This window comes from Crinia signifera, chromosome 4 (assembly GCF_055691185.1).
Source record: "Crinia signifera chromosome 4, ASM5569118v1, whole genome shotgun sequence".
In the NCBI taxonomy this organism is placed as follows: Eukaryota; Metazoa; Chordata; class Amphibia; order Anura; family Myobatrachidae; genus Crinia; species Crinia signifera.
Genome location: NC_139220.1, coordinates 270,935,328 through 270,960,955, shown reverse-complemented (window position 1 = coordinate 270,960,955; position 25,628 = coordinate 270,935,328). Strand labels below are relative to the sequence as shown.

Below are 25,628 nucleotides of genomic sequence, written 5' to 3'. Positions count from 1 at the left end.
ACCATTTAAGATTACCAGTACTTTAAACTGGTCTGCAGTGGGAAAGCAGCATCAATTGGACTGACCCAATGTCTGTGTATTACCAATTATTATTATTATTATCTTTAATTTATACCAATGCAAGGAAATTACAATAAAACACACGAATAATACAATAATGTCAAGAGTTTATGTCAGGATGTGTGAGTCACAGTGGAAAAAGTATGCACTATTTTGGACACCAGTGATCTCTTTAATAAGACAATAAAGGCCCCATATACTATGAGATTTGGGCCCACTGTCACCGATTTTTGCTGAGAAATCTGCCCAAATTGCAAGTGTATATGACATCCGATCAGATCCAATCATAGGATCAGAGTCGGAGGTTGGACAGGCTGCACATAAAATACATCTTATGTGCAGCCATCAGCGGTACATTGTGGGTGCTAAGCACCTGTGATGTATCTCATCTAAAAAGTTGCATGGCGCGGCGAGCAGGGTCCGGGATGCGGCCGCCGTCAAGCGGGGTTAGGCAGGCAGAATTCAAAAGTCCTATTCAAAGGACTGTCCGCCCGCTGATTGGCTCAGAGAATTCTCTCAGCTATCAGCAGCCGCCCAGTCTTTTCAATGGGATTTTTAAATTCTGCCACCCCCCGCCTGCAGCTCCCCGGGCTTATATGTGATAAATCGCATGCAATTTATAACATGTAAACAAAATGGCACATCAAGTGTCAAATGTTAGTGAGCTCTCCCAAGAAGGTGCCAGGGGAGCTCAGGGGAAATCAGCCCTATGACCCATACCTGTTTTATTGGCCAAGTCATTATGAGAAAAGCCATTTTTGGGTTTTAACCAAACTTAAAATACGTAATATAAATGTGAATTTACCATCTGTAAATAAATAATTATTAAATGTACCATCTGAGTGAAAGTTATGAATTTAGATCTTTAGAATTAGTAGAAGATCTCCAAAATAATGGTAGTACAAAGCAGTAGCGCACGCAGGGGGGGGGGTTCTGAGTACCCAGAAACCCCCCCAGGAGTCTCAGGTCCCTAGGCTAAAAGCTGAGGGTCCCCTCTTTCCATAGGTACAAGAATTTTTAAAATCGGCCCTTGGGAACCGGAGATATCTGACTTCAAAGCAGTGGTCCCCATCCAAGCCTGTTAATTGCATTTCCAAGTCAGATATTTCAGGTTCTCTCTGACTTAGAGTTTTTCTGAGGGTATATTCCAAAAGCTGGGACTCTCCCCCTTTGATGGACACTAGTAGCTTGTCTCTACTGTTCCCAGAACCAGAGATATCAGCCTTCCAGCAGCTGGTTACTGCTCCAGCTCCACACACCTGGTATGAAGTTTTATATGCTTGTTGGCAGATTGCTCTGCCTACTGAACGCTCATCCCCTAGTCCTGAATAACATTTGGTAGGTGGGATCCTCTTGTTTTTAATTCCATTAAAATCGAAGAAATCTATTACCGGTACTGGAGATATCTGTAGTCAAGCAAGCTGTCCCCCCACCAGAAAATTATGAATAATAAGTCCATTCCACTATACACCCCTCCTCTGCATATTAAACATCCTCTACCACCCTGGAAGTTATGTATCAGGGCCCCTTCATTCAGCCCAATGCCCCCTTCTCCCACCCCATCTCCCACCTTCTGTGCAGTAAAGGGGTAATTAGTGGAAATTACTGATCCAGGCCCTACATGCTGAGAGGTTGATATAAACCCCCTACCACCTGTGGGACATCAAAGCTTCCCCCACCCCTACCGCTGGAGGATCGGTAGGGGCCCCAATACATTGTTAGGCCCAGGGGTCTACACTGCTGTTGATGTATATGTATGTATGTATGTATGTGTATATATATATATATATATATTATTTTTCTTATCATTTATATACATTTGGTCTATCTATAATACTTTATCTGACCCGGCATATACTGGGTCACCTAAGTGTCCATCTCCGTGCTTTGCTCCGCCCCTCTGAAAACCCCCTTCTGAATATCCTGCGTTTGCCACTGGTACAAAGGTTGTAATGTGGATACCGAGTGCAGTAAATAAACCACACCACTAAGTACAGTAATTATGAAGTTGCCTTTTAGAACATCAACACAATACAGAAGAACAAATCAGAACATAGTACAACATATTATCTCCCATCCCCGGGGAATAGTCTTAAAGTGACGGCTGTAGAACATTGTGAATATACAACACATTGCAGGTCAGGATCTATGACTCCGGGTCAGCATTACCATAACTGATACAGCAGCACACCTGTGTGAGAAGTATGCAAAATACCTGCCAGCGTCACTCACATTTGTTAAATAAATTCAAATAAAAGATGTTGTGTAAAAAAAAAAGATTATATTTCCTATGTAAGGTAATCCGGTCATTATGATGAATAAAAATGTTTTGCTTGACAAAGGGTTAAGGCAAATGTTTCTTATATGTCAAGCACCAGTATAGGCTGTTATATATGTCATTCCCCTATTCTGTCTTCTGCAGGTTACTTAATTACTTCTGCATAGTTCAAACTTTGTTGAAGACCAACATTACATCTGTACTAGGTTGAAGCATCTTAATGAATTTTCCAATTTTTGCATTGTGTCTTATTAGTTATTCTGTATGTACTTACTGAACCAAACCTTTAGTATATAGCATGAGATTTACTGCACTGTACTAATGTGGTATCAGCATACTGTATCTTTGTGTGACTTATTTTTTGATGAATATGGCACACATAACTGGGCAGCACCTTCCCCTTCTTTATCTGGGTCCAGCATATCAGCTGAGATAATGTGAGTGTGTACTTAATCTGGTTTAGAACAGTCAATTTGCTGTTCCTTAAGCAAACACAGCTTTTGTATATAATATATAGAGTGAATTGGACCATACCTTGCTCATCGACCTTTCGTACCAAGACACTTCACAATGAAATTCCTGGTAAGAATATTTTGCTGGTTTATCACTTCGCTTGACACCTCTGACAGGACAATTTCTAACAGCAGTTCCCATTTGCTCTCGTTCTCTCTCAGATCGCCCTTGTGGGAGTCTTCCTGACTCAGGCTCTCGCCAATGATGTAAGTACATACAGTAGGTTAAGTGGTGTTTACCTGGGTCTGATTTCATACATTTAAGCATGGAGTTAGCACAGAATTGGATATTGCTGAGACATTTTAGGGATGGAGACTGTTACGATAACTTAAAGAACCTTTGAATCTATAAGTTCATATTAAGGGATAGATATAATAAAGACTACTGCATTAGAAAAATCTAAACAAAAAAGCAATAGGCAAGAAAACTGCACCAATACTATGCATAAATGATCTCCAAGCAACTTGGTCTTGTTCCGTGCCAGCTATTACCTGGCGCAGGATACGTACCATCTTGACCTGGAATTCTTGGCAAAGGATAAGTGTCTTTTCCATTGCTGCATACAAAGATGCCATAGAAGGTCCCAAGGAAAAGCTGTGCCCTCTTATGTAGGGTACACACCAGGACGACCATGATCGTAACACAATCATGAAACAATGGCAAGATTGTCACACGATCTGTTGGAGCACACAATCTCCACACAATCTCACAGGATCTGTACCCAATACAATGTAGATGACGAATCTTTAGTGCAGCAGGTAAAATCTCCAAAACGACCAAATGACCGGCGGGGAAGCGAATTGGATTTGAATCGCATTGAAAACATGCCCAATTCTGCTTTTTATTTTATACAGTATAATCGATCTAAATTGCATCGAAATTAGAGGAATTGAGCCCAAATCGTTCTAGTGTGTACCCAGCATTACACTCCTGGAAATCAGAGAGTAGGAAGAAAGGGTGTCTTATTAAAGAACGGTTTCCTTATAATTTGCAGGTCTGCAACATATTACAATGTATGATAAAACAATATATATTTTAGCTTTGATAAGTCCCTAACCTATTTACTTGTGAGCTGAAGAATTCAGCTCACCTATGAGAATACTGGGAAAAGGCAGCAGTCTGCGCTCTCACTTCTCTTCTTGTCCTTCTTAGTTCTCTATAATACAGTAGAATTTGGCAGGCTGCAAGGATTACTGCTAGGTTTCTGCATTGCTATAGGAATGTTACATGATTCTCACTCTCCCAATGACCAGCACCATAGGCTCTCATATATATTGCTGGGAATGTGTCTGTCACCATTGGTGCCTCTTGACTCTTTACAGAAAGGAATATTCAACTTTCTGAGATCTCCCTGCTATAAAAGCAACCATCAATCACTGATGATGATTGGGAGAGGCCCCAGCCCAGCTTTTTGTGACTGAGGATTTTGTTAACTAAGCAAATGCTGATGATGACAAAGTACTATTATTAGTGAAGGGTGTAAGTCAAAGTTACATTATAGGACAATGCAGTGGCTTCCTTGTTCGGAAGCAAAGTAACATAATATAAAATGTTGGCATACAGTCAAACTGTCTATAGTCTGGAATTCCCTTTAACCCTTGCTTTGCATGTTGTCTGCTCTAGAACATCAAAATCAACAATTCAGGAAATGATGGTGGAAGTGTTTCCCAGCAAGTCAACATCAACAATCAGGACAACATCGCTAATATCAACAATCTGAATGGCTGGAACTCCTGGGACTCCACCTGTGACTATGGCGCAGTAAGTGTTCTTTAGTACATAAGCAGATTGAAACCTGTTTTCTACATGTGCACCCTTTAAACAAACATTCAAGGGACATATTGTGGGCCAGAGAGGCAGATGATAGACTACAGTAGCTTGTTGTGCATTCAGCTGGATAGAAATTAAAAAATGAGACTTTGGGACAGATTCTCTAAGCTTCAAAAGTGATAAAATGGAGAGTGATAAACAGCCAGCCAATCAGCTCCTGTCTGACATTTTTCAAACACAGTCTGAGACATGGCAGGTAGGAGCTGATTGGCTGGCTGTTTATCACTCTCCATTGTATCACTTTTGAAGCTTAGAGAATCTGGCCCTTTGTAAGTTCTTCATCTAAAACAGAAAATTCAATTGAATAATTCCATTAATCATAAGCTATCAGTGACTATTGGGTTCCTGAGGTCAGGTGGGTCTTACAGTCTGGTGAAGTCCTTCTCGCTTCTGCCTAAATGGAAAGTCCCACTACAATGGGATTGAGGCGAGCATCACTAGACTGTAGAGGCCTTGGAGTTTGGGCCAGACCAGGTTGGGAGCCAGACCACAGGTGAGTAAATTTCAGTGACTTACAGAATTTCCCTTATAACTTAACATGAAGTCTTGAATAAAGCTAGTAAGACCAACCTGCTCCTCTATAATCCAGTGACATAGAATATTGTGCTGCCACTGTTTACTATCACCCTCTGTCACATACATGTGATACATGACTAGTTATGTATAGTCAGACAGGAAACAGTTTTACTGTATATAACAAATAAATGGTTGTTCACGTTCATGGTTGTTTGTGTTCCTTCACTCAACGTTTATTTCCTTATACCACAGGGATTTGCTGCTACCAGACTGTACAACAAGAAGATCTGTGTTGTCACCAAGATTAAACCATCCTTCCCCACTCTCCAGCAGCTCAGCGCCATTTCCAAAAACAAGCAGCAGGTAATGTGACATACAGGAGATGTCTAATCAGGAGATTAACTGGGTGCAGGAGATGCAGGGATATCAGGCTCCAGGACATGCAGTTACCTAACACTTTGTTTTACAATATCCTATATTATGGTATCCGCAGCAGCTTCTGATGACACACTGTACATAATGATATACCGGTCTTTTCATTATAGTATATGTTAGCAAAACTTGAGGAACCGATAACAATTTTTTTGCTCTGGTTTATCAGTACAGATGTAATTTGTTTTTGTGGTTTAGGCCAGTTTTAGGTAACATGTGACCCTGCTAGGTATCCCAGCTTTTTAACCCAAAATAGGGATGTTATTTGATCCATATTCTGGCTTGTACGTATAGTTTCTACCTGAACAACTGGGGTGAAGTGAAGAGGACGCTTGCAATAAAAAGCTAAGGGCAAACAAGTCGTTTCTTCTTCATGGAAAGCCAGTATTGGGCCATACTGTATTCCATCTGGCCGAAAGGCTTAAACATCAAATTGAATAATCACTGTCACCAGTCAGCAGATATACTGTATAACATTTCATATGCATTAAAAAAACTATACAGCATATTTAACAGGCATTACAGTATATACATATATTATCAGCAATTATACCTAAGCATACATTTCCTGAAGTATTTGCCAGTATTACTAAAGATATATTGGTCAAGATGCACCAAGCTTCAAAAAGGGATAAAGTGGGGAGTAAAAAAAAAAAATACAGCCAGGATGCACCTAACTGCCACATTACAGACTGTGGTTCAAAAGTGACAGTTAGGATCTGATTGGCTGGTTGATTATCACTCTCCAGTTTATCACTTTTTGTAGCTTGGTGGATTTGGGCCATTATGACAAACAAGAATAGTACAAAATAAAATTGCCTCATTTAAAAAATACTTTTAAAAAAGGCCCGGGGAAACACAAATTAAGAGGTCCCCTACCCCCTCTTTCTCCCAAAAAACCCACACAAATTAAAAATGCATTTAAATGTACTTTTAATACTGCATGCATTTACTGATGTACTGGATTTATTTGAGATTACCACATTTATTTAATTTAAATATATATCTAATAGATGCAACATTTATATGAAATGTGTGGATGTTCTAGTTGCGTATAGCATTTGTTATTTTACTGTGCACCAGATGAACTAAGTCTTGAAAAGTGATAGAATGAAGGGTGATAAAGTACATTCTAACCTATCATTTTTCCAAAGCCTGTAACATGGTAGTTAGGTAATTGGCTGGTACTTTATCACTTTTTCAAGGCTTAGTACATCTGCTCCTCTGTATGCTAATTACGGTATGTAATTGGGTGATATGTTTATTTTAAGTAGTATAATTTACAATATGTGTCATCTCCAGGCTGCTCCCAACACCCAGCTGGTGACTTACACAATCAACCAGAAACCCATTGTTAACATCGAAGAGTATGGCAAGCACATTGAATCTCTGTGCAGAGGAATGCCAGCCTACACTGCCCAGGAGATGCCCAGTAAGTATTATTACAATACAATGAGACAGAAGCAGGGCCGGATTATAGTGGGGGCACAGGGGGTCAGTACCCCTGGGCTTCCCTCTATCAGGGGTTGGCATGTATTTAAAAAAATATATATATATATATATATTTTAGCTAATGGTTTTGTGCATGGGAGTGGGGTAGTGATGCAGCTTCACCTATCTGCCAATGATTAATGGGGCTGAGCATCAGAAGTCAAGGCACACTGTCTGCACAAGTGTGCAAAAGCATTACTGGGAGTTGACTAAGTCGCATAAGACTTTGTACAAGAGGTCAGAGGCTGAGAGGCTTGTGCTGAGCTCTGCTTGGTGGAGCTCATCATATGCTTCTCAGGCCCATGAATGATAGCAGCAGCAACTGCCTTGTCATGGGAGGGTTTTTAATCAGAGGCAGCTCTGAGCCTGTCAGAGATCCTACAGAGTAAGGTACAGTGAGACAAATCCCCCCCCCTGCAGCTGACCATTGACCAAGTTTATACTGCTTTTACTTTTACTGACAGTGTAATATTCTCCCATGCAGTTTGTGGTCAGTAATGACAAGTAGGAGGCGGGCCCCCTTTCTGAAGTGCCCCGGCCCCCCCCCGAAGGCATAATCCGGCTCTGGACAGAAGTCTGGTACAATGTTAGCACCTAGCTGGTTTAGCACAGGATAGTACTACCATCCATCCTGCATCCTGTGCCAAACTTGTTCTACTGAGCACACGTCTGGGAAAAACAGGAACTTAGCATCTTTATGGTCCTCTGTCCACTCTTTGGAGCAAAACTGGGCACGCCTGTTGCCAATAGCAATGCTAATATAGGGACCCAACCATAGTGTTCTCTAGCTTTCCTGTCCCAGCCTAGAACTTTACATCATAGTTCAATAGTTGAGTGTGAAAATAATGGGATCAATCAAATCGTATAAAGAGTGGAGAAGTTTTCATATATTATATACAAATATTTTAGTTTCTTATATAGCGCAGCATATTCCATTGCACTTTACAATTGGAAGCAACAGTGATTAAACAAACTGGGTAGAAACAAACCGACATGGAGGTAGGAGGGACCTGCTCGCAAGCTTACAATCTATAGGGATAAAAGGAGGGATACATGAGGATAAGATTCCAGAACATGGCAGTCCCATTAGATTACAAGATGGTCCTGATGGGATGCAATTAGATCTGAATGCTATTGGAGGTTGTGTGGGGGTCCTGAATATGATAAGCTTGCCTGAAGAGGTGAGTTTTCAGGGAACGCTTGAAAGTTTGGAGGCTAGAGGGGAGAAATATCTATGCTCAACCATTATTAAATATTTTCTATATATATATATATAATATAAATGATACATTGATACAGCAAAGTGAGGAGAGTACATCCTTTCTAACTGATGTGGACATTGCACAAGTCTGGACCATAGTAGGCCTTACACGGGCAGCTGCCTGTAAGCTTGGAGTGGTATCTATCCCCATAAATAATGTTATGCGCAAAGGGATAATGCTTCAGCCAATCAGCTCCAGTATGTAAATTGACAGTTAGAAGCGGATTGGCTGGAGCATTATCACCTTGCACATAACAATCTATATGGGGATAGATACCAAGTTTACAAGCTTCATACATTTACCCCTCTATCTCCATGGCTATTCACTCTTCTGACCGATTACCAAGATTCCCGTTACATGTCTCATGACACACGGCCCTACGCCTGGTCTCCCTGTCCCATACGGGGACACACATCTATTACTGTTGTAACAAGGATATCTTTTCAGGTGCCGTCGGAGAGTTTGCCCTCTGCAGATCCAACAGCATCATCACAATTTTGGGAATCAGCTTCTGTTTTTAAGATGTGAATGCAAAAGGCCCCTGCCCACTGAATGGACAAATGTCGAAACCCGCTTCCAAATTTTTTAATTGTGGATCCTTTTAAAATTCCCTAAATCACATCTAATAAAAACGTTTTATCTGTAGCTAGTGACTGCTTGTGTCTTCTTATAAAAACGTTAGTGATAGAAAAGTAGTATACAACATATGTGCTGCCTATATTCTAACAGACGTGCCTTTCCAGGTTCCGCAAGAGGGTTTGCAGTCTGCTGCAGCTCCAGTGCCATCACCATTTTGGGTATCAACATTTGTTTTTGAGATGCACATTCTTAAATCTATAGACCAGAGTCACTTGGATGCACACCTCGCCCAGAGACTCCCAACATCAACCCTATTCATACTGTCCAACACCCGAAATAAAGCTGTTTCTCAGGGAATCATGTCTGCCTGTTTTTATAATGTAAGACTAAGATCTGTTGTACTTGGTAATAGTGCATTTGGACCAAAAGAAACGTCTTCTGCACATTAGCACTCAATTGCAATTAAGACAACATGCAACATAGTGTATATACTCTAAGGCCGTGATTTTCAACCTTTTTACCTTGCCGCGCACTAAATAAGATTTTAAAATTGCCAAGGCACACCATGAGATCCCCACAGGGCAAAACAAATTGACCCCCACTAGAAAAAAACAAACAAAAAACTTATTGGCCCACATATAAAAAAACAATCACACTGATCCCCACAGGTAACAAAAATAAAATACATTGGCCCTTTACATGAAAAGAAGAGACCAGTAAATAACAGTTGAGCTGGTGGTGGCTGTAAACTGGTTTGGGCATCTCTAGATTTGGGGGCACACTTGAGAACAGCTCAAGGCACACTAGTGTGCCACGGTACAGTGGTTGAGAATCACTGCTAAATTTACAAAAATGTCTAAAAATGAAGAGGTGATGTTGCAACCAGTCAGATTCTGTATCATTTTCTAGGATGCAATAGATAATTAATAGACCTTTTTTAATTTTTAGAAGCTCTAGTAAATTTAAATATCCTAAATAGAATTCTAATCTTATAAAATGAATATAGACAGAAGACATTGGGATCCTGACCTCTCTAGACTTGGTATGACTTATTGGTTGGTAAAGACTGCGCATGTGAACTAAAGAATTATGGGTAATATTAATTAGGAAGTGTTTTCACAATAGTGACGGGTAATTCACCAGGAATAGGCCACACACACACAAACACACACACAAGTGCTGAAAACGTGAGCTATGATTGGATAATTAAAACAATACTGTAATAATAAAATTATATTTATTCTAATGTAATTATGACACATATAGTTTGATATCCCATGTATAGTAACACATGCATAAAATAATATATAATGAAAAGGTAAAAAAAATAATAAGAGGACATATTAAATGTAAAAGTTCACTTGTCATGTGTGTGTTTGGACTCAGATCGCGATGCTCATCAAGACATGAGCTAGCCTCTGCGCAGCATCTGCTCAGCCCACCTACTGTCTGCTCAGCATTTCCCAACACGGAGACCAGCAATGATGCTACAGGTCCCCGCCGACTACCACTACAGGGATGATGTAAAGGCCCCCATCCACTAGTCAGATTTTGCCTGTTTTCTTCAGATTCAGATGGATCTGACAGACCGATCTGAAGAATAAAGGCAGAATCTGAGCTCCCTAAGATCAGATGTGCGGTTAAGTCTCAGATCCATCTGACAAAAAAAATATTAGGTGCTGCACCAAAGATCCATCTGATCTGAAGCTGTCAGGGGTCTATCATAGGTCTGACCAGATGTATCTGAAGTGAATAGGGTGAAAATTTAGCCCAGAATCAGATTCAGAGTTCAAGGGAAATCTGAAGAGTTTAACAGCTTCAGATATGTCTGCGTAGTGCATGTGGGCTTAAGCCTCTGCCACAGTGGACTCAGACAGTGGTGATCACCTAGACATGAGCCACCAAACATATGTCCACTCAGCTTCATACAAGCAGTATCTTCCAACACAGAGACCCAGCAATGGCGCTACAGGTCCCTGTCGCAAACCTGCGGACCTGTGACTGCATGCTCTCTGCCTGATTAAAAGGGACCTAAAATACCTCTCCAATACCCATTTGAGACCAATAATTGCTAGCAAATCAGAGATTGGCATCTATCAGATTACTTTATCCTGCTGGTGGGAATGGAGATCAGGTGAGACTAACATAACATTATTACAGTCGCCTTCAGTCCTGTTGGAGAAAGTGCGCTATATATAAATAAAACTTACTTACTTACTTACTTACACATTGCACACTTCATTTATTGTGACCCAAAAAAAACATTCTAAATAAGCAGTTAGTGGATACTTACATTTCTGGGGACGCCCAGTGCATCAGGAATACAAGCCTTAAATTTCAATCGATCCATGTTAGATATATATATATATATATATATATATATTCACTGTAGAGAGAGAGAGAGAGAGAGAGATACTGGGAGGCCGACCTGAAGATTGGGCAGACCTGTTTGGCAAAACAAGGGTACCTGGTGACCACGAGCAGAAAGTGGAAAGTGGCCCCCATTATACTGGGCATGAACATTCTCCAGCACTGCCCCGAAGAGCTAGTGACCATCCTGCGGGGTGAATTGACCAAGACTGCACCTCCAGCCACCTCGATCTTACAGAAAACAATTAAAGTATTACAAGGTCACCAAAGACGGGAGAAATTGGAAGGGTCTGGCTGACGGATGGTAGGCCCATCTAGCTTGCAGCTAATTCAGAAACAATCTTGTGGGGGAAGCCATGATGTGGACCAAGCAGCTGTTATTACGAAGCGCTGGTGGAGAATTGTCTGATTCCGGCGCGGCAAGAGTTGGTGGTAGCCAGCACCCTTGTGAGGGTACAGAACGGAAGAGTCCCAGTGCGAGTGCTAAATCTCCACAACCACACCATGAAGCTGTACCAGAACCAACCGTTATCTACCTTGTAGTGGACCACCTTCCAGGATGTCCTACACCCTGCTGTGACAGCGGGACAACAAACAGCACGAGGAGAACCAGGGGGCAGCGCCAGAAATGTGGTGGAAGGATGTCCAGGTCGGCGTCACTAACACCAGTAAAAGACACCATGAAGGAGTGTTAGAGGTGGTACGGGAAAATGCCCTCGCTTTTAGTAAAGACCCCTCTGAACTAGGAGTGGTGGAAGGGATCAGACACCAGATCCCCATGGGGGGTGCCCGACCCATACGGGAAAGACACCGGCCTATAGCACCAGCACTATATCAGCCGGTGCGGCAGATGCTGGAGGATATGAGGAAAAGTGATGTCATCCAAGAGAGCCATAGTCCCTGGGCCGCACCCATCGTGCTAGTCAAGAAAAAAGATGGACAACTACAGTATGTTTCTGCTTAGACTACAGAAGACTGAATAGCATCACCCATCGAGACACTTACCCCCTCTCGTGCATAGAGGAGTCACTGACAGCTCTCAAGTCGGCCAAGTTCTTGTCGACCCTAGACCTGACCAGCGGATACTGGCAGGTCCAGGTGGCCGAGTCGGATAAAGAAAAGATGGCCTTCATCACTCCGATGGGACTGTATGAATTCAACAGGATGCCTGTAACGCCCCGGCCACCTTTCAGCTGGCGATGGAGCACTGCCTGGGCCACCGAAACTTTGAGACAGTGCTCCTTTACTTAGATGACATCATCATATTCTCGGACGAGGCCCACCTCGAGCACCTCCGTGAGGTGTTTCAGCAATTGGCCAGCCAAGGGCTGAAGCTTAAACCAAGCAAATGTTTTCTCTTAAAGCCAGAGTTTCAATACCTGGGACATGTGGTTAACGCGGAAGGCGTCTCCTCCGACCCAGACAAGATCAGGGCAGTAGTGGACTGGCCAACCCCCAGAACCATCAAAGACATCCGACAATTCCTAGGCTTCGTGGGGTACTACCGGCGCTTTGTAAAAGATTTTGCCAAGATCGCCACACCCCTGACCAAAACCCTCCGAGGGATTCCCAAGGACGAGTATAATAAGAAAATGGTTGTGGAATGGACACAGACCCGCCAAGACGCATTCAATCGACTCAAAGAGACCCTCACGAAACCCCCCCTCCTTGCTTATCCGGATTACAGCATACCGTTCCGACTGTACACAGATGCAAGTAAGCAGGGACTGAGAGCAGTGCTGGCCCAGACGCAGGGCGGAGAAGAGAGGGTCATTGCTTACACCAGCCGAAGTCTGAGAAAAATGAAATGAAATGACGCTAACTACAGCGCGTTCAAGCTGGAGTTCCTGGCACTGGTGTGGGCAGTGACGGAAAAATTCAGAAATTACTTGGCTGCCACCACTTTCATCGCAGTCACTGATTGTAATCCCCTTGCACATCAAGCAACTGCCTGTTTAGGTGCCTTGGAACAACGGTGGGCATCCCGATTGGCCAATTACCAGTACCAAGTGGAGTAAAGAAGTGGGCGCAGCAACATCAATGCAGATGCCCTCTCCTACCTGCCGCTATCCCCTGAGGAAGAAGTGGAGGATAGCAGGGAACAAGTAGGGATGCCAGTTTTCACCACTCCAGCACTAAAGCATCCGCCCCCAGAGGTGAACGCAGCTTCCGCCGATAGGGAAGAGAGGTCGGCGGGCGATGAGTGGATAAGATTGCAGGCATTCCACGAGCAGTCTGGACACTTCGGGGCCCAGAAAACGGAGATCAACCTGAGGCAACGCTTCTAATAGCATAACCTTTGACAGGACGTGGATAGATGGTGCAAAGCCTGTGTGAACTGCGCAGCACGGAGGCCGGTCACCGAACAAGCGAGGGCACCTCTATCGTTAGCAGCAGTCCCCTAGAATTAGTGGAACTGGACCATGTGAAATTAGAACCCAGCCAATCTGGGTTCAACTATGCCCTTACCATCGTGGATCACTACACGAAATTTGCCGTCGTACTCCCAGTCTGTGATCTCACAGCTCGAACCACCGCCGAAGTGTTCTGGAGAGCATTCGTACGGCCCTATGGCTTCCCACAACTGATCCTAACAGACCAGGGACCAGCATTTGAGTCCGTCCTTTTCCAAGAACTAAGGCAAAAGGAAGGGTGGTTATCCACACAGGATCCTCATTGGATTAGAGGAAAAGAGGACGCCCCTAAATATTTATTGATACGGTGTCTACCAACAATTCAACTTGATGGGAGGTGTGCCACCACTAGACAAAAATAGGATAATCTTACACAAGAGAGAGAAAGAAGTATGTCTTTAACGGGTGCACCTAAGTGGTCTTGATTAATATATAACCTTTAATAGTCTAATAAAAATTAGCGAAATATGACAAACACACATGTAACATCAAAACGTGAATGCAGGGGAAAGGGAAAGGTGTGTTTATTAAAACGGTGGCTTACTCGATGCGCACTGGTTTTATATATATTTGTACAGTACTGCAGGTTACTTGTGTTGACTCACACGTATCAAATAAATGATATATTGTGTCCTTGTATTTGTATTAGTACTTATGTTAACACATGGGGTTCTGGTGTGTACACGTGTTCAAATCCCCTCTGGATTTGTGTGTTTTGATAGGAGTTTGAGTCCTATTACCTTTATCAACGTTGCCCCCCTCTGCTATTTAAACTAGCAGAGGGGGGCAGTGAACCAAATAAGAATGAAGAAATCTGCTCCCCCAACCTAGAGGTATTGTCTCTGCAGGCAAATGGAACAGGAAGCCTATCCACTGCAACAGAAGATAATGCCGATCAAAACCGAATAGATATAGGCAGAAATATGAACATAGCTAGCAGCAGGAGAAGCACAAACACAACTTTAAGAGCTATGTGTGCAAATGCTAGGAGCTTAGGAAATAAAATCCCAGAACTAATTGCAATAATGACAAGGGATGAACTGGATATTGTGGCTATTACAGAGACATGGTGCAATGAAAATCATGACTGGGACATAGTTATACCAGGATATACTTTATTTAGGAAGGACAGAATTGGAAAAATTGGAGGAGGGGTTGCAATATATGTGAAAAAATATATAAAGACTACTTTATTACAAAGTATTGAAGAAAAAACTGAGGCCCTTTGGGTGACCATAGAAACAGGGGAGAAGGCGATTCTTCGTATAGGGGTGATCTACAGACCACCAGGTCAGGAAGAGGAACTAGACAAGAGCCTATTGCAGGACATCAATAAAATGGCATTAAAAGGAGAGATGATAATCATGGGAGACTTTAATCTACCTGATGTAAACTGGGAGCTGCCTGTTGCAAGTTCCACCAGAAGTAGGGACATGCTGAATTCCTTGCAAGGAGCATCCCTCCAGCAATTGGTGAGGGAGCCCACTCATAAGGACGCAATATTAGACTTAATACTTACAAATGGTGACAGAATATCTGACATAAATGTGGGTGAAAATCTGGGATCCAGTGACCATCAAGCAGTATGGTTCAAAATAAAGACAGGGACTGACTCATCGCACACAAAAACAAAGGTGTTAGATTTTAGGAAGGCTGATTTTGTAGAGATGGGAAACTTAAGGGATTCTTTGGCAGAGTGGAGGAACTTGGAAGGAGTGCAGGACAAGTGGGAAAAAATAAAAAGTGCAATTCTAAAAGCAAAAGAACTTTGTGTCAAAAGAGTTAGGAAAAAACACAAGAAAAAGAAAGCCATTGTGGTTTGCAAAAGAAGTAGCAAGTATTGTGAAAGCAAAAAAGTTGGCCTTTAAGAAATTTAAGCAGATGCAGAAGAATGAGGACAAAGAGGTGTACCTTGATAGACAGAAGGAGGCTAAGAAGGTAATCAGATGTGCAAAAGCACAGGCTGAAGAGAAAATGGCCCAGTCAGTGGGTAAAGGAGGGAAAACTTTTTTTAGATATATAAGTGAAAGGAGAAAAACAAAAAGTGGAATAATTAGACTGAAGACAGAGAGTGGAAGTTTTCTTGAGGGGGACAATGTAATAGCAGATAATATTAATAATTATTTCTGCTCAGTATTCACTGCTAAAAGAGAGGGGAAGGGGCCACAGTTAAGTTGCAAGTATAGTCAGAAAACTGAGGGAGAGACAAGTACATTTACAGAGGAGAAAGTCCTCACAGAACTCTCAAAACTGAAAGTGGATAAATCAATGGTGCCAGATGGGATACATCTAAGGATACTAAAAGAGCTTAAAGGGGAGCTGGTAAAACCAATAACAGAATTATTCAACCAGTAACTAGTTACTGGTAATCCCAGAGGACTGGAAAACAGAGAATGTAGTCCCACTGCACAAAAGTGGAAGCAAGGAAGAGGTAAGCAACTATCGACCAGTGAGCCTTACATGAGTAGTAGGGAAATTGATGGAAACACTCTTAAAACAAAGAGTTGTAGAATATCTCAAAACAAGCAATTTACAGGATCCAAAACAGCATGGGTTTACTGGGGGAAGATCATGTCAAACAAATCTTATTGACTTTTTTGACTGGGTGACTAAAGTAATAGATCAAGGTGGGGCTGTAGATGTAGCTTATCTAGACTTTAGTAAAGCTTTTGACACTGTCCCACATCGCAGACTGTTAAATAAACTTGAAAGTTTGGGATTGGATTCTACAGTTGAATGGATAAGAGCGTGGCTGCAGGACAGAAAACAGAGAGTTGTAGTAAACGGAGTACAGTCAAAGGAGGGAAAGGTTACAAGTGGAGTACCCCAGGGATCTGTACTTGGACCGGTGCTTTTTAATATCTTTATTGGTGATATTGCAAATGGAATTGAGGGTAAAATGTGCCTTTTTGCAGATGACACAAAGGTATGCAACAGGGTAGACACACCAGGAGGGGTAAAACAAATGATTGAGGATCTAGGTAGATTAGAGGAATGGTCAAGAGCATGGCAACTACAGTTTAATGCCAAAAAATGCAAAATCATGCACTTGGGTCTCAGAAATCCAAAGACTAAATATAGTATAAATGGCACTATAATGGAAACTACTGAGGAAGAGAGGGATCTAGGTGTCACTATTTCAGGGGACTTAAAAGCAGGTAGGCAATGTAACAAAGCAATGAAGAAGGCAAGTCAGATGCTTGGTTGCATAGGGAGAGGTATCAGCAGTAGAAAGAAACAAGTAATAATGCCACTGTATAGGTCATTGGTACGACCTCACCTAGAGTATTGTGTTGAGTTCTGGAGGCCATATCTCCAGAAGGATATAAATACATTAGAGCAGGCATGTCCAACGTTGGCCCTCCAGATGTTTTGAAACTACACATCCCAGCATGCTTTGCAATAGTTTTAGAATTCTCTAATAGCAAAACTGTGGCAAAGCATGCTGGGATGTGTAGTTTCACAACATCTGGAGGGCCAACATTGGACATGCCTGCATTAGAGTCTGTACAAAGAAGGGCAACTAAAATGGTGCATGGCCTACATCACAAAACGTACCAGGAAAGACTAAAATATCTTAATATGTATACTTTAGAGCAGAGAAGGGAAAGGGGGGGACATGATAGAAACTTTCAAATATATCAAGGGTTTTAACAAGGTACAGGTGGGAGACATTCTTCACAGGAAGAGGAGCAACAGAACACGAGGACATGCACTGAAACTAGAGGGAAGAAGATTCAGGGGAAATGTGAGGAAGAATTACTTCACAGAAAGAGTAGAAGATAAGTGGAATAGTCTACCATCAGAGGTGGTAGATGCAAATACAGTAGTACAATCTAAACATGCTTGGGATAGGCATATTGATATCCTTACAAAAAAATAAGGATCAAATATGGTTTGAGGTAACATGTTTAAAAAAGGGGCAGACTAGATGGGCCAAGTGGTTCTTATCTGCCGTCAAATTCTATGTTTCTATGAACACTGAGTTTCACATTATCCTTTGTAACCAAGTACAAGAAAAATGTTGCAATTTTAAATTGACAATCTGATGCAACAGTGTATCTCTATAAGGTTCTCACTGTGGCCTATGGCTCTCTGTATTTTAACAGTGTAAAGTTTGTGGATAATTGAATGCTCAAATTGCAATGGTCGACACTATCTCACACCACGCACATTATATGCTAGATAAATGTGTTAGGACTCGGAGGTTAAATGTAATTGGTACACCAATGCATACTTAGGGTGTGGTTTAACCCTTGTGTTACCGCTGACTTGTGGACTTTTTATTACAAGGACTCTGTGTAAATGACACTACTGGTACGTGTAATAAATGTCTGGTCCCCTGCGGTTGTCAGACACTTGATACGTGGGTCCCAGAAGTCTCTGATGGAAAGGTAAGTCATATAGTACTGTCAGTGGTTCCTCTTAAGAATGCATCCACTCTGTGTCTAAATGAGGCAACCAGTAATATTTCACGCTATTACAGAGACAACTGTGGAATAATATTGGCATGCTTAAATTAGCATGTCATAGCAGCACTACGTATCGGACCCTCACTACTTCCCTCATGGGGTTAAGTGGGGTCAGAAGCCGATACATGATGCCTTTATTGTGGTGTAACCTGTAGGAAAAGTACATAAATCAAAATGCAGTCTATAATAGGAGTGCGCACGAGTAAGTGGCACCGCTAGCTTCCAGCTTTTTCATGGCCAACCCAACTGCTGTCCCGGAAGCTGCTTAAATACCCTAGGGTCGGTGGGCGCGGTCAGCTGTGGTTCGTCCGCTGCTCCGATTGACAGTGCTGTCATTCTATCTGGGAATCCCGATGCATTATAGTAAGCTGTCATAATTTAGTCAATGTTTAGGTATAATTATCGGACACCAGTTGCTATGGTTGTAACAATTTTATAGTTGTATTTAACAGTTCTATACTGACATTTTGCGGCAAACTCCAACAATAGTTATATTAGTTGGATGGTGATATTGAGATAGCTGTTTATTCTTGCTATAACTATAGCTATCAAATGGTCATATAACCTCCTCGTTGGTATTCATTGTGAGGGTTGCCATCTTTATAGTATTCTTCGTATCTGATGCCGTTTGCATTGGAATACACTTGTCTGGGTGCTTATGTATTATCTGGACTCCCATGTTAAATGCACCCCATTTTTTCATACCCCTACTATCCAACTACGCATGGAGTTGATTTTATATAGTGTGGCGAGCGCAGCGAGCCACCGTGCCCGAAGCGTGGCGAGCGCAGCGAACCCCGCGAGGGGACGCGGTCTCATAAGAAAAACGGGAGTCCAGATATTACATAAGTACCCTTGTCTGTTATATTCAATTTATTTGAGTTCTGTGGATCTCATAGTCCCAAGTGGGTATGGATCTCATCCGGAAATAGTAATACGAAAATAGAAATGAATACTGGTGTGTAAAAAATATTAAAGAGAGTATAACATATCACAATTATTTAAAAATTACGTAAATGAGTGAATGTAATGGAACATAAAAGGATGAAAATAAGGTACTTGTTTCCTAGCACGGCGTCCGTCGGGTCCCATCGCATACCATAACTTAAGGTATGCGATGGGACCCGACCGACCCGATTTTAGGGTTTTTAAGACGTTCCCATACTATTTTAAAATCGCGTCGCATCGCATGCCATTATAATGGCATGCGATGCGACGCGATTATACCCGATTTCACATTGTACAGCCACCCTGATGGCTGATTACAATGTTAAATGCCCCCCCAGATCCAATTTTTAATTGTATACCCACCATGATAGTTAATTAGTAACGTCACGCCACGATAAACGCCAACCCGAAGCATGGCGAGCGCAGCGAGCATGCGAGGGGCGGCGGTACGCGTCCTCTGACTCTTTTATACCCCCACTAAAGTTAATTTCATATAGGTTGGTGAGCGCAGAGAGCCACCGAGCCCGAAGCGTGGCGAGCGCAACGCGCCCCGCGAGGGGACACGTAATACATGTGAAGTAATGCGCGTCCCCTCACGGGGCTCGCTGTGCTCGCCACGCTTTGGGCTCGGTGGCTCGCCACACTATATAAGATCAACTCCACGCCAACGTGGATAGTGGGGGTATGAAAAGGTCGGAGGATGCGTACCGCCGCCCCTCGCGGGCTCACTGCTCTTGCCATGCTTCGGGTTGGCGTTGATCGTGGCATCGTGTTAACAATGGGGGGGGGGTGCATTTGACATAGTAATTACCCATCAGGGTGGGTATACAATTAAAAGTCGGGACCGGGGGGTGCATTTAACACAGGAATCAGCGCCATCAGGGTGGCTGTACAATTAAAAAATCGGGTCTAATCGCGTCGCATTGCATGCGATCTGGTCACATGCTATGCGATGCGACCGATGTCCCAGACCCGATCCCATACAATGTAAATCGGTGGGGCCGTGCTAGGAAACAAGTACCGAAAATAAACATTTTCGGTACTTGATCCTTTTATGTTCCATTACATAAAAATCGTTTGTTTTATTTAAGCATTAATTTCCTTATTTTTCAGCTTTTTTCCTTTTCCGACTCATTTACATATTGTTTAAATAATTGTGATATATTATACTCTCTTTAATATTTTTTACACACAAGTATTAATTTCTATTTTTGTATTAACATTTCCGGATAAGATCCATACCCATTTGGGACTATGAGATCAACAGAGCTCGAATAAATTGAATATAACGGACAAGTGTATTCCAATGCAAATGGCATCCTATACGAAGAATACTATAAAGATGACAATGCACTCCTATAATAGACTGCATTTTGATTTATGTACTTTTCCTACAGGTTACACCACAATAAAGGCATCATGTATCGGCTGCTGACCCCACTTAACCCCATGAGGGAAGTAGTGAGGGTCTGATACGTAGTGCCGCTATGACATGCTAATTTAAGCATGCCAATATTATTCCACAGTTGTCTCTGTAATAGCGTGAAATATTACTGGTTGCCTCATTTAGACACAGAGTGGATGCATTCTTAAGAGGAACCACTGACAGTACTATATGACTTACCTTTGCATCAGAGACTTCTGGGACCCACGTATCAAGTGTCTGACAATCACAGGGGATCAGACATTTATTACACGTACCAGTAGTGTCGTTTACACAGAGTCCTTGTAATAAAAAGTCCACAAGTCAGCGGTAACACAAGGGTTAAACCACACCCAAAGTATGCATTGGTGTACCAATTACATTTAACCTCCTAACACATTTATCTAGCATATAATGTGCATTGTGTGAGATAGTGTCGACCATTGCAATTTGAGCATTCAATTATCCACAAACTTTACACTGTTAAAATACAGAGAGCCGTAGTCCACAGTGAGAACCTTATAGAGATACACTGTTGCTTCAGATTGTCAATTAGAACTTGCAACATTTTTCTTGTACTTGGTTACAAAGGATAATGTGAATCTCACTGATAAAGGTAATAGGACTCAAACTCCTATCAAAACACACAAATCCAGAGGGGATTTGAACACGTGTACACACCAGAAACCCATGTGTTAACATAAGGACTAATAAAAATAAAAGGACACAATACTGTATATAATTTATTTGTTACGTGTGAGTCGACACAAGTAACCTGCAGTACCGTACCAATATATATATAACACCAGTGCGCAACGAGTAAGCCACCAGTTTTAATAAACACACCTTTACCTTTCCCCTGTATTCATGTTTTGATGTTACATGTGTAATTGTCATATTTCGCTAATTTTTATTAGACTATTAAAGGTTATATTTTAATAAACACCACTTAGTTGCACCCGTCAAAGACATTTCTCTCTCTTGTGTAAGATTTTCCAAGAACTATGCAGCTTATACGGGTGTAGGAAGATCCGTACGACCCCGTATCACCCCCAAACAAACAGTTTGTGTGAACGTACCAACCAGACATTCATCAACCTACTGAGGGCTGTTTCGGCAGAAAGGCTGTCCGAATGGCCCACGCTACTGGTGGAACTGACGTTCATATAAAACAATACAACTCATGGCTCCACAGGACACTCTCCGTATTTCCTGCTATTCGGACGAACTAGGCAGCTGCCAGCCAACCTAAGCCTGAACCTCCCCGATGTTCCTTCCCACTGGGAATCATCCACACCCTGGGTACAGGAACACCAGTCCAAGTTAGCAAGCACAAGAGCATTGGTTGAATGGAAGGCAGAGCAGACTAGAGATTGCCGGAAGGCCAACTATGACCAGAGAGCACGAGCCGAGACTATACCCATAGGTACCATGGTGTTCAAGAGCAATAACCCCCCTAAGAGTAAACTCGATGCCAAGTGGGAATCAGATCCCAATGTAGTGACAGAAGAACCGTGGGATGCAGCAGCAGACTACTGCATCATTAAATGTGATGGTACCCACTCCCAGTGGATCCATAGCAACCAGCTTAAGTCATATCCGAACCAAGCAGCGAAGAAAGCTTCGACGATGAGGATCCTGTCACAAGGTTGTCCCAGAACCCGTTGGAGCTGATGCTGAATGTTGTATAGTCCACACCGCCCCTTCCGAACATACAGATCCAGATCAGTCCTAGAACCAGTGAACCTGTTCCTGAGCCAACTAAAGTAGCGCCTCCTGACTCTGAGGTGAGGCATTAGGTCAGGAGTACGCGAGGCATGCCACCCCTGCGGTACCGACAATAGGACCGCTGGCAAATAACGTATTCTTCAACATATGTGTAATGTATGTATGTGTAGCAATAAGAGTTGTAAATGTGTGATTTATGCATGTGGCCCCATCTAAGAGGGACAGCGGACAGTCGGGCCCTAGATTCAAAGTCAGAGACTTTCTTCAAAAATTCGTGACCTTCCAGATCAATGCCCGAGGACAGGCATCCTTCAAGAGCGGGGATATGTGGCACCCCAACTTGGGGTACCCCGTTTTGGCAGGGGCAGCACAACAGGGTTGCTAAGCACCCATAACTACTTTGCGGCCGACCCGCACCCAGACCCAAGGAGTTAACATTAGAGACCTTGGAGGGCGCGAAAAAGAATCCCCAGGTTGATGGACAGCTGAGGAGAGCCGCATGAGGAGAGGAAGGACAACGTGTAAAGAGCTGAGGAGACGCAAAGGACAAAAGGAGAGGAGCGGAGCAGCAGCCGACTGAGACCAGGGAGAAGAGATTGCGTGGAGGAGCCAGCCCACCTCGAGAGCTGCCGGGGAGAGAGAGATGGCTGAGAGGTCCAGGACTTGAGCCAGCAGCTGGAGGGGTGACCTAGTGCAGCAACGCTATGGCGCCTGCACTAGTGCACCCTCTGGCCGAAGAAGGAGTATGCCAGCGGCTGCTGGGACGGAGATCCAGCACCTGACAGCCAGCAGACAACCACCGCAAGGAGGAGTATTGATGAGCAGGAACCAGCAACGGGATCCAGGCCTCAGGTACTGCCTCTACCTGCCACCCCAGGCACATCCCTACTGTACCCCCATACCGCAGCCAGTACCCCTCCCCGCATACCGGGTCCTGCACCTGTTGGTCTGGGGCACTAAGTACCTTGCATTAGGTCCAGTACCTCGCATCAGGCCCTGTACCTCGCATCAGGCCCAGTAACTAGCATCAAGCCCCTGTACCCCACTCAGGCCCCAGTACTCCACCGGGACCAGCGGACATATAGTCCCTCTAGGAGGAGAGCACTGCGTGCCACCTGGCGTGAAAGGGACACCTATAACAAAGTGAGGGCGGCTCCCACATTTCACATACACCTCTAAGGAGTCCCGAATTAACCGTGTCAAGCGAGTGGGGTTGCCCCTCAACTCAAGTAAATCCCCATTGGGAACTTATTTTGTCATTTGGTGAGAGATGCTGCTGCCGTCTCTATGCGAGATGAGGAACACTGCCATCTTGTGGCCAAAATTGATATTACCCAGATACAACCCTGATTTATTGTTGAAGTGCTAGTCCTTTCCCTTCTTTCCGGAATACCCCCAGGTAGTAGCGACAAGTCCTTGTGCACAAGGGGGACATTTTCAAGGACTGTAGTTAAGGGAAGACTTCTTCAGGTTATATTGAATGTTCATTTGTCTGTGTTTATATTCTATGTGTTGCCTTTGTGCATGGTAATTGTAGCGCTGTTAGTGGCTAGTGGCCACGGCTGTCACTGGCGCTGCTGAGCAAGAGGGTTGTATTCGCGAATACCCCGTTACAGTGCGCAGGATCAATTCCCCCGCTCTTCAGTGGTACAGGGAACCAATGTAGTTGACTGAAGGTGGGTCAAACCAGTAGAAGCGTATATTCTGCTAGGCAGGTGGGAAATTGAGTATTGATAGTTCATACTGGGTTTACAGTTCTGTCTTTTTTATAAAGTCACTGACGGTGTTGTAGCTGTAGGTCTTTTGTTGTTTGCCACTGTTTTATCACGTAAAAAAACTTAAGCAGTTGTAACTGACCGAGCGCCTTGCCTTGGTTCCTACGGAGGTGTGGTTTTCCCAACCGACGCAGTGAAGAATCTGTGCGAAGAGAAGTCGTCTAGCAACTAAAAAGTAATGATACACCATGACCATCACACCTGCACCTCACAATACGAGTCTGTCCTCATCTAGATTATAAGCTCCTTGGAGCAGAGCCCTCTTCCCTCCTGGTCTCACAGCCCTCTTCTCTCACACTTCAGTTACAGCTTTTTCCTAATTAGTTACCATCTATACCTGTATCTTGTCTCTCACATTATCATTCAACTCTACAACAGCAACCCACCCCTGGTATTATATGGGCACCTCCTTTACTTCCCTACATCTCAGCTGAATCATGATGCGAATTGTTACCTGTCATTTTTCATTTTCTGTAATATTTAATCCTGTGTTCCCTGTATTGTTTTAATGTGTGTTGTATGTACAACCGCTTCTGGTCTTTATAAATAAAAGGTAATACTAATAATAGAAATAATAATTAACAAAGCCAGTTTATTTATTCAGCCAATAGCGGCATTCGGGAGAAGGAGCCGCAGGATGTAAGCACATCCTCGGATTCTCCTCAGTCCGGTTTGGTGTCGGATTTAGCGTGGTTTTTTTTGCCACATCCCTGGGATGCAATTTTGGAACAAAGTGGACATGATCTACTCTGGAGAATCTGGTGAGTATGGTTTCCTTCCACAGGTACGCAAAGGATTTCTTCAGGATGTGCGGATGGACGGATGGCGACCTACCTACGGGCTCAACATGGGTAGGTATCTGTATGAAAGGGCTATGTAAGGAATAAAGTTTTATTTTTATGGTGTGTCAGTGTGTATATTTTTACTATTTGTATTGCTGTGGAACTACAAGTTCCAGCGGGCTCTTTAATACCCAACATGCTGGGACTTGTGGTTCTCCAAATCCCTGCATGCGGGGGAGGCTTGCTGGGACTCATAGTTCCATGGCAATATACAATAGTTTTATTCTATTTTTTACACATTTATCAGCCCGATGCCCACCGTTCAGGGGCATCGGGGACAGCCCCAGGCTTTAGCCTGGGTAGGTAAATTCTGGATGGGGTGACCCCTTCATTGGGGGGGTTCCCCACTCCCCCAGCACCCCTGCCCAGGCTGACTGGTCAGGGGGATAATGTTTGGCTGCGGGACCTTATATAATAAGTGTCCCCTGGCTGTGACATTACCCTGCTGGCTGGTTGGGCCTGGTGCTGGTTCTTGAAATATGGGGGACCCCTATTCATTTTGTCCCCCATATTTTGGGAACCAGGATCTGCCCTTGGGCCTGGTGCTGGTTTTAAAAACTAAGGGGAACCCTATTCATGAGCCTGGGGCTGGTTACGGCCGTGAGAGGGGACCCCATGCCATTTTTTATTTTTACTTATTTTTCTATTTTTTTTTATACTGAAGACTGCATTGATCTGACTGATCCATGCAGGCT

At 43.2% G+C, this 25,628-nt stretch overlaps 1 protein-coding gene across 1 annotated transcript; it reads left to right on the top strand.

Moving 5' to 3' along the window:
* Nucleotides 1-1,324: 1,324 nt before the first annotated feature.
* On the top strand, nucleotides 1,325-8,903 carry LOC146072590 (gastrokine-1-like). The gene is made up of 6 exons (XM_083179797.1): nucleotides 1,325-1,342; nucleotides 3,013-3,057; nucleotides 4,475-4,612; nucleotides 5,450-5,560; nucleotides 6,932-7,061; nucleotides 8,830-8,903. The coding sequence occupies exons 1-6, from the start codon at nucleotides 1,325-1,327 to the stop codon at nucleotides 8,901-8,903; spliced, it is 516 nt and encodes a 171-aa protein (XP_083035923.1).
* Nucleotides 8,904-25,628: the final 16,725 nt, after the last annotated feature.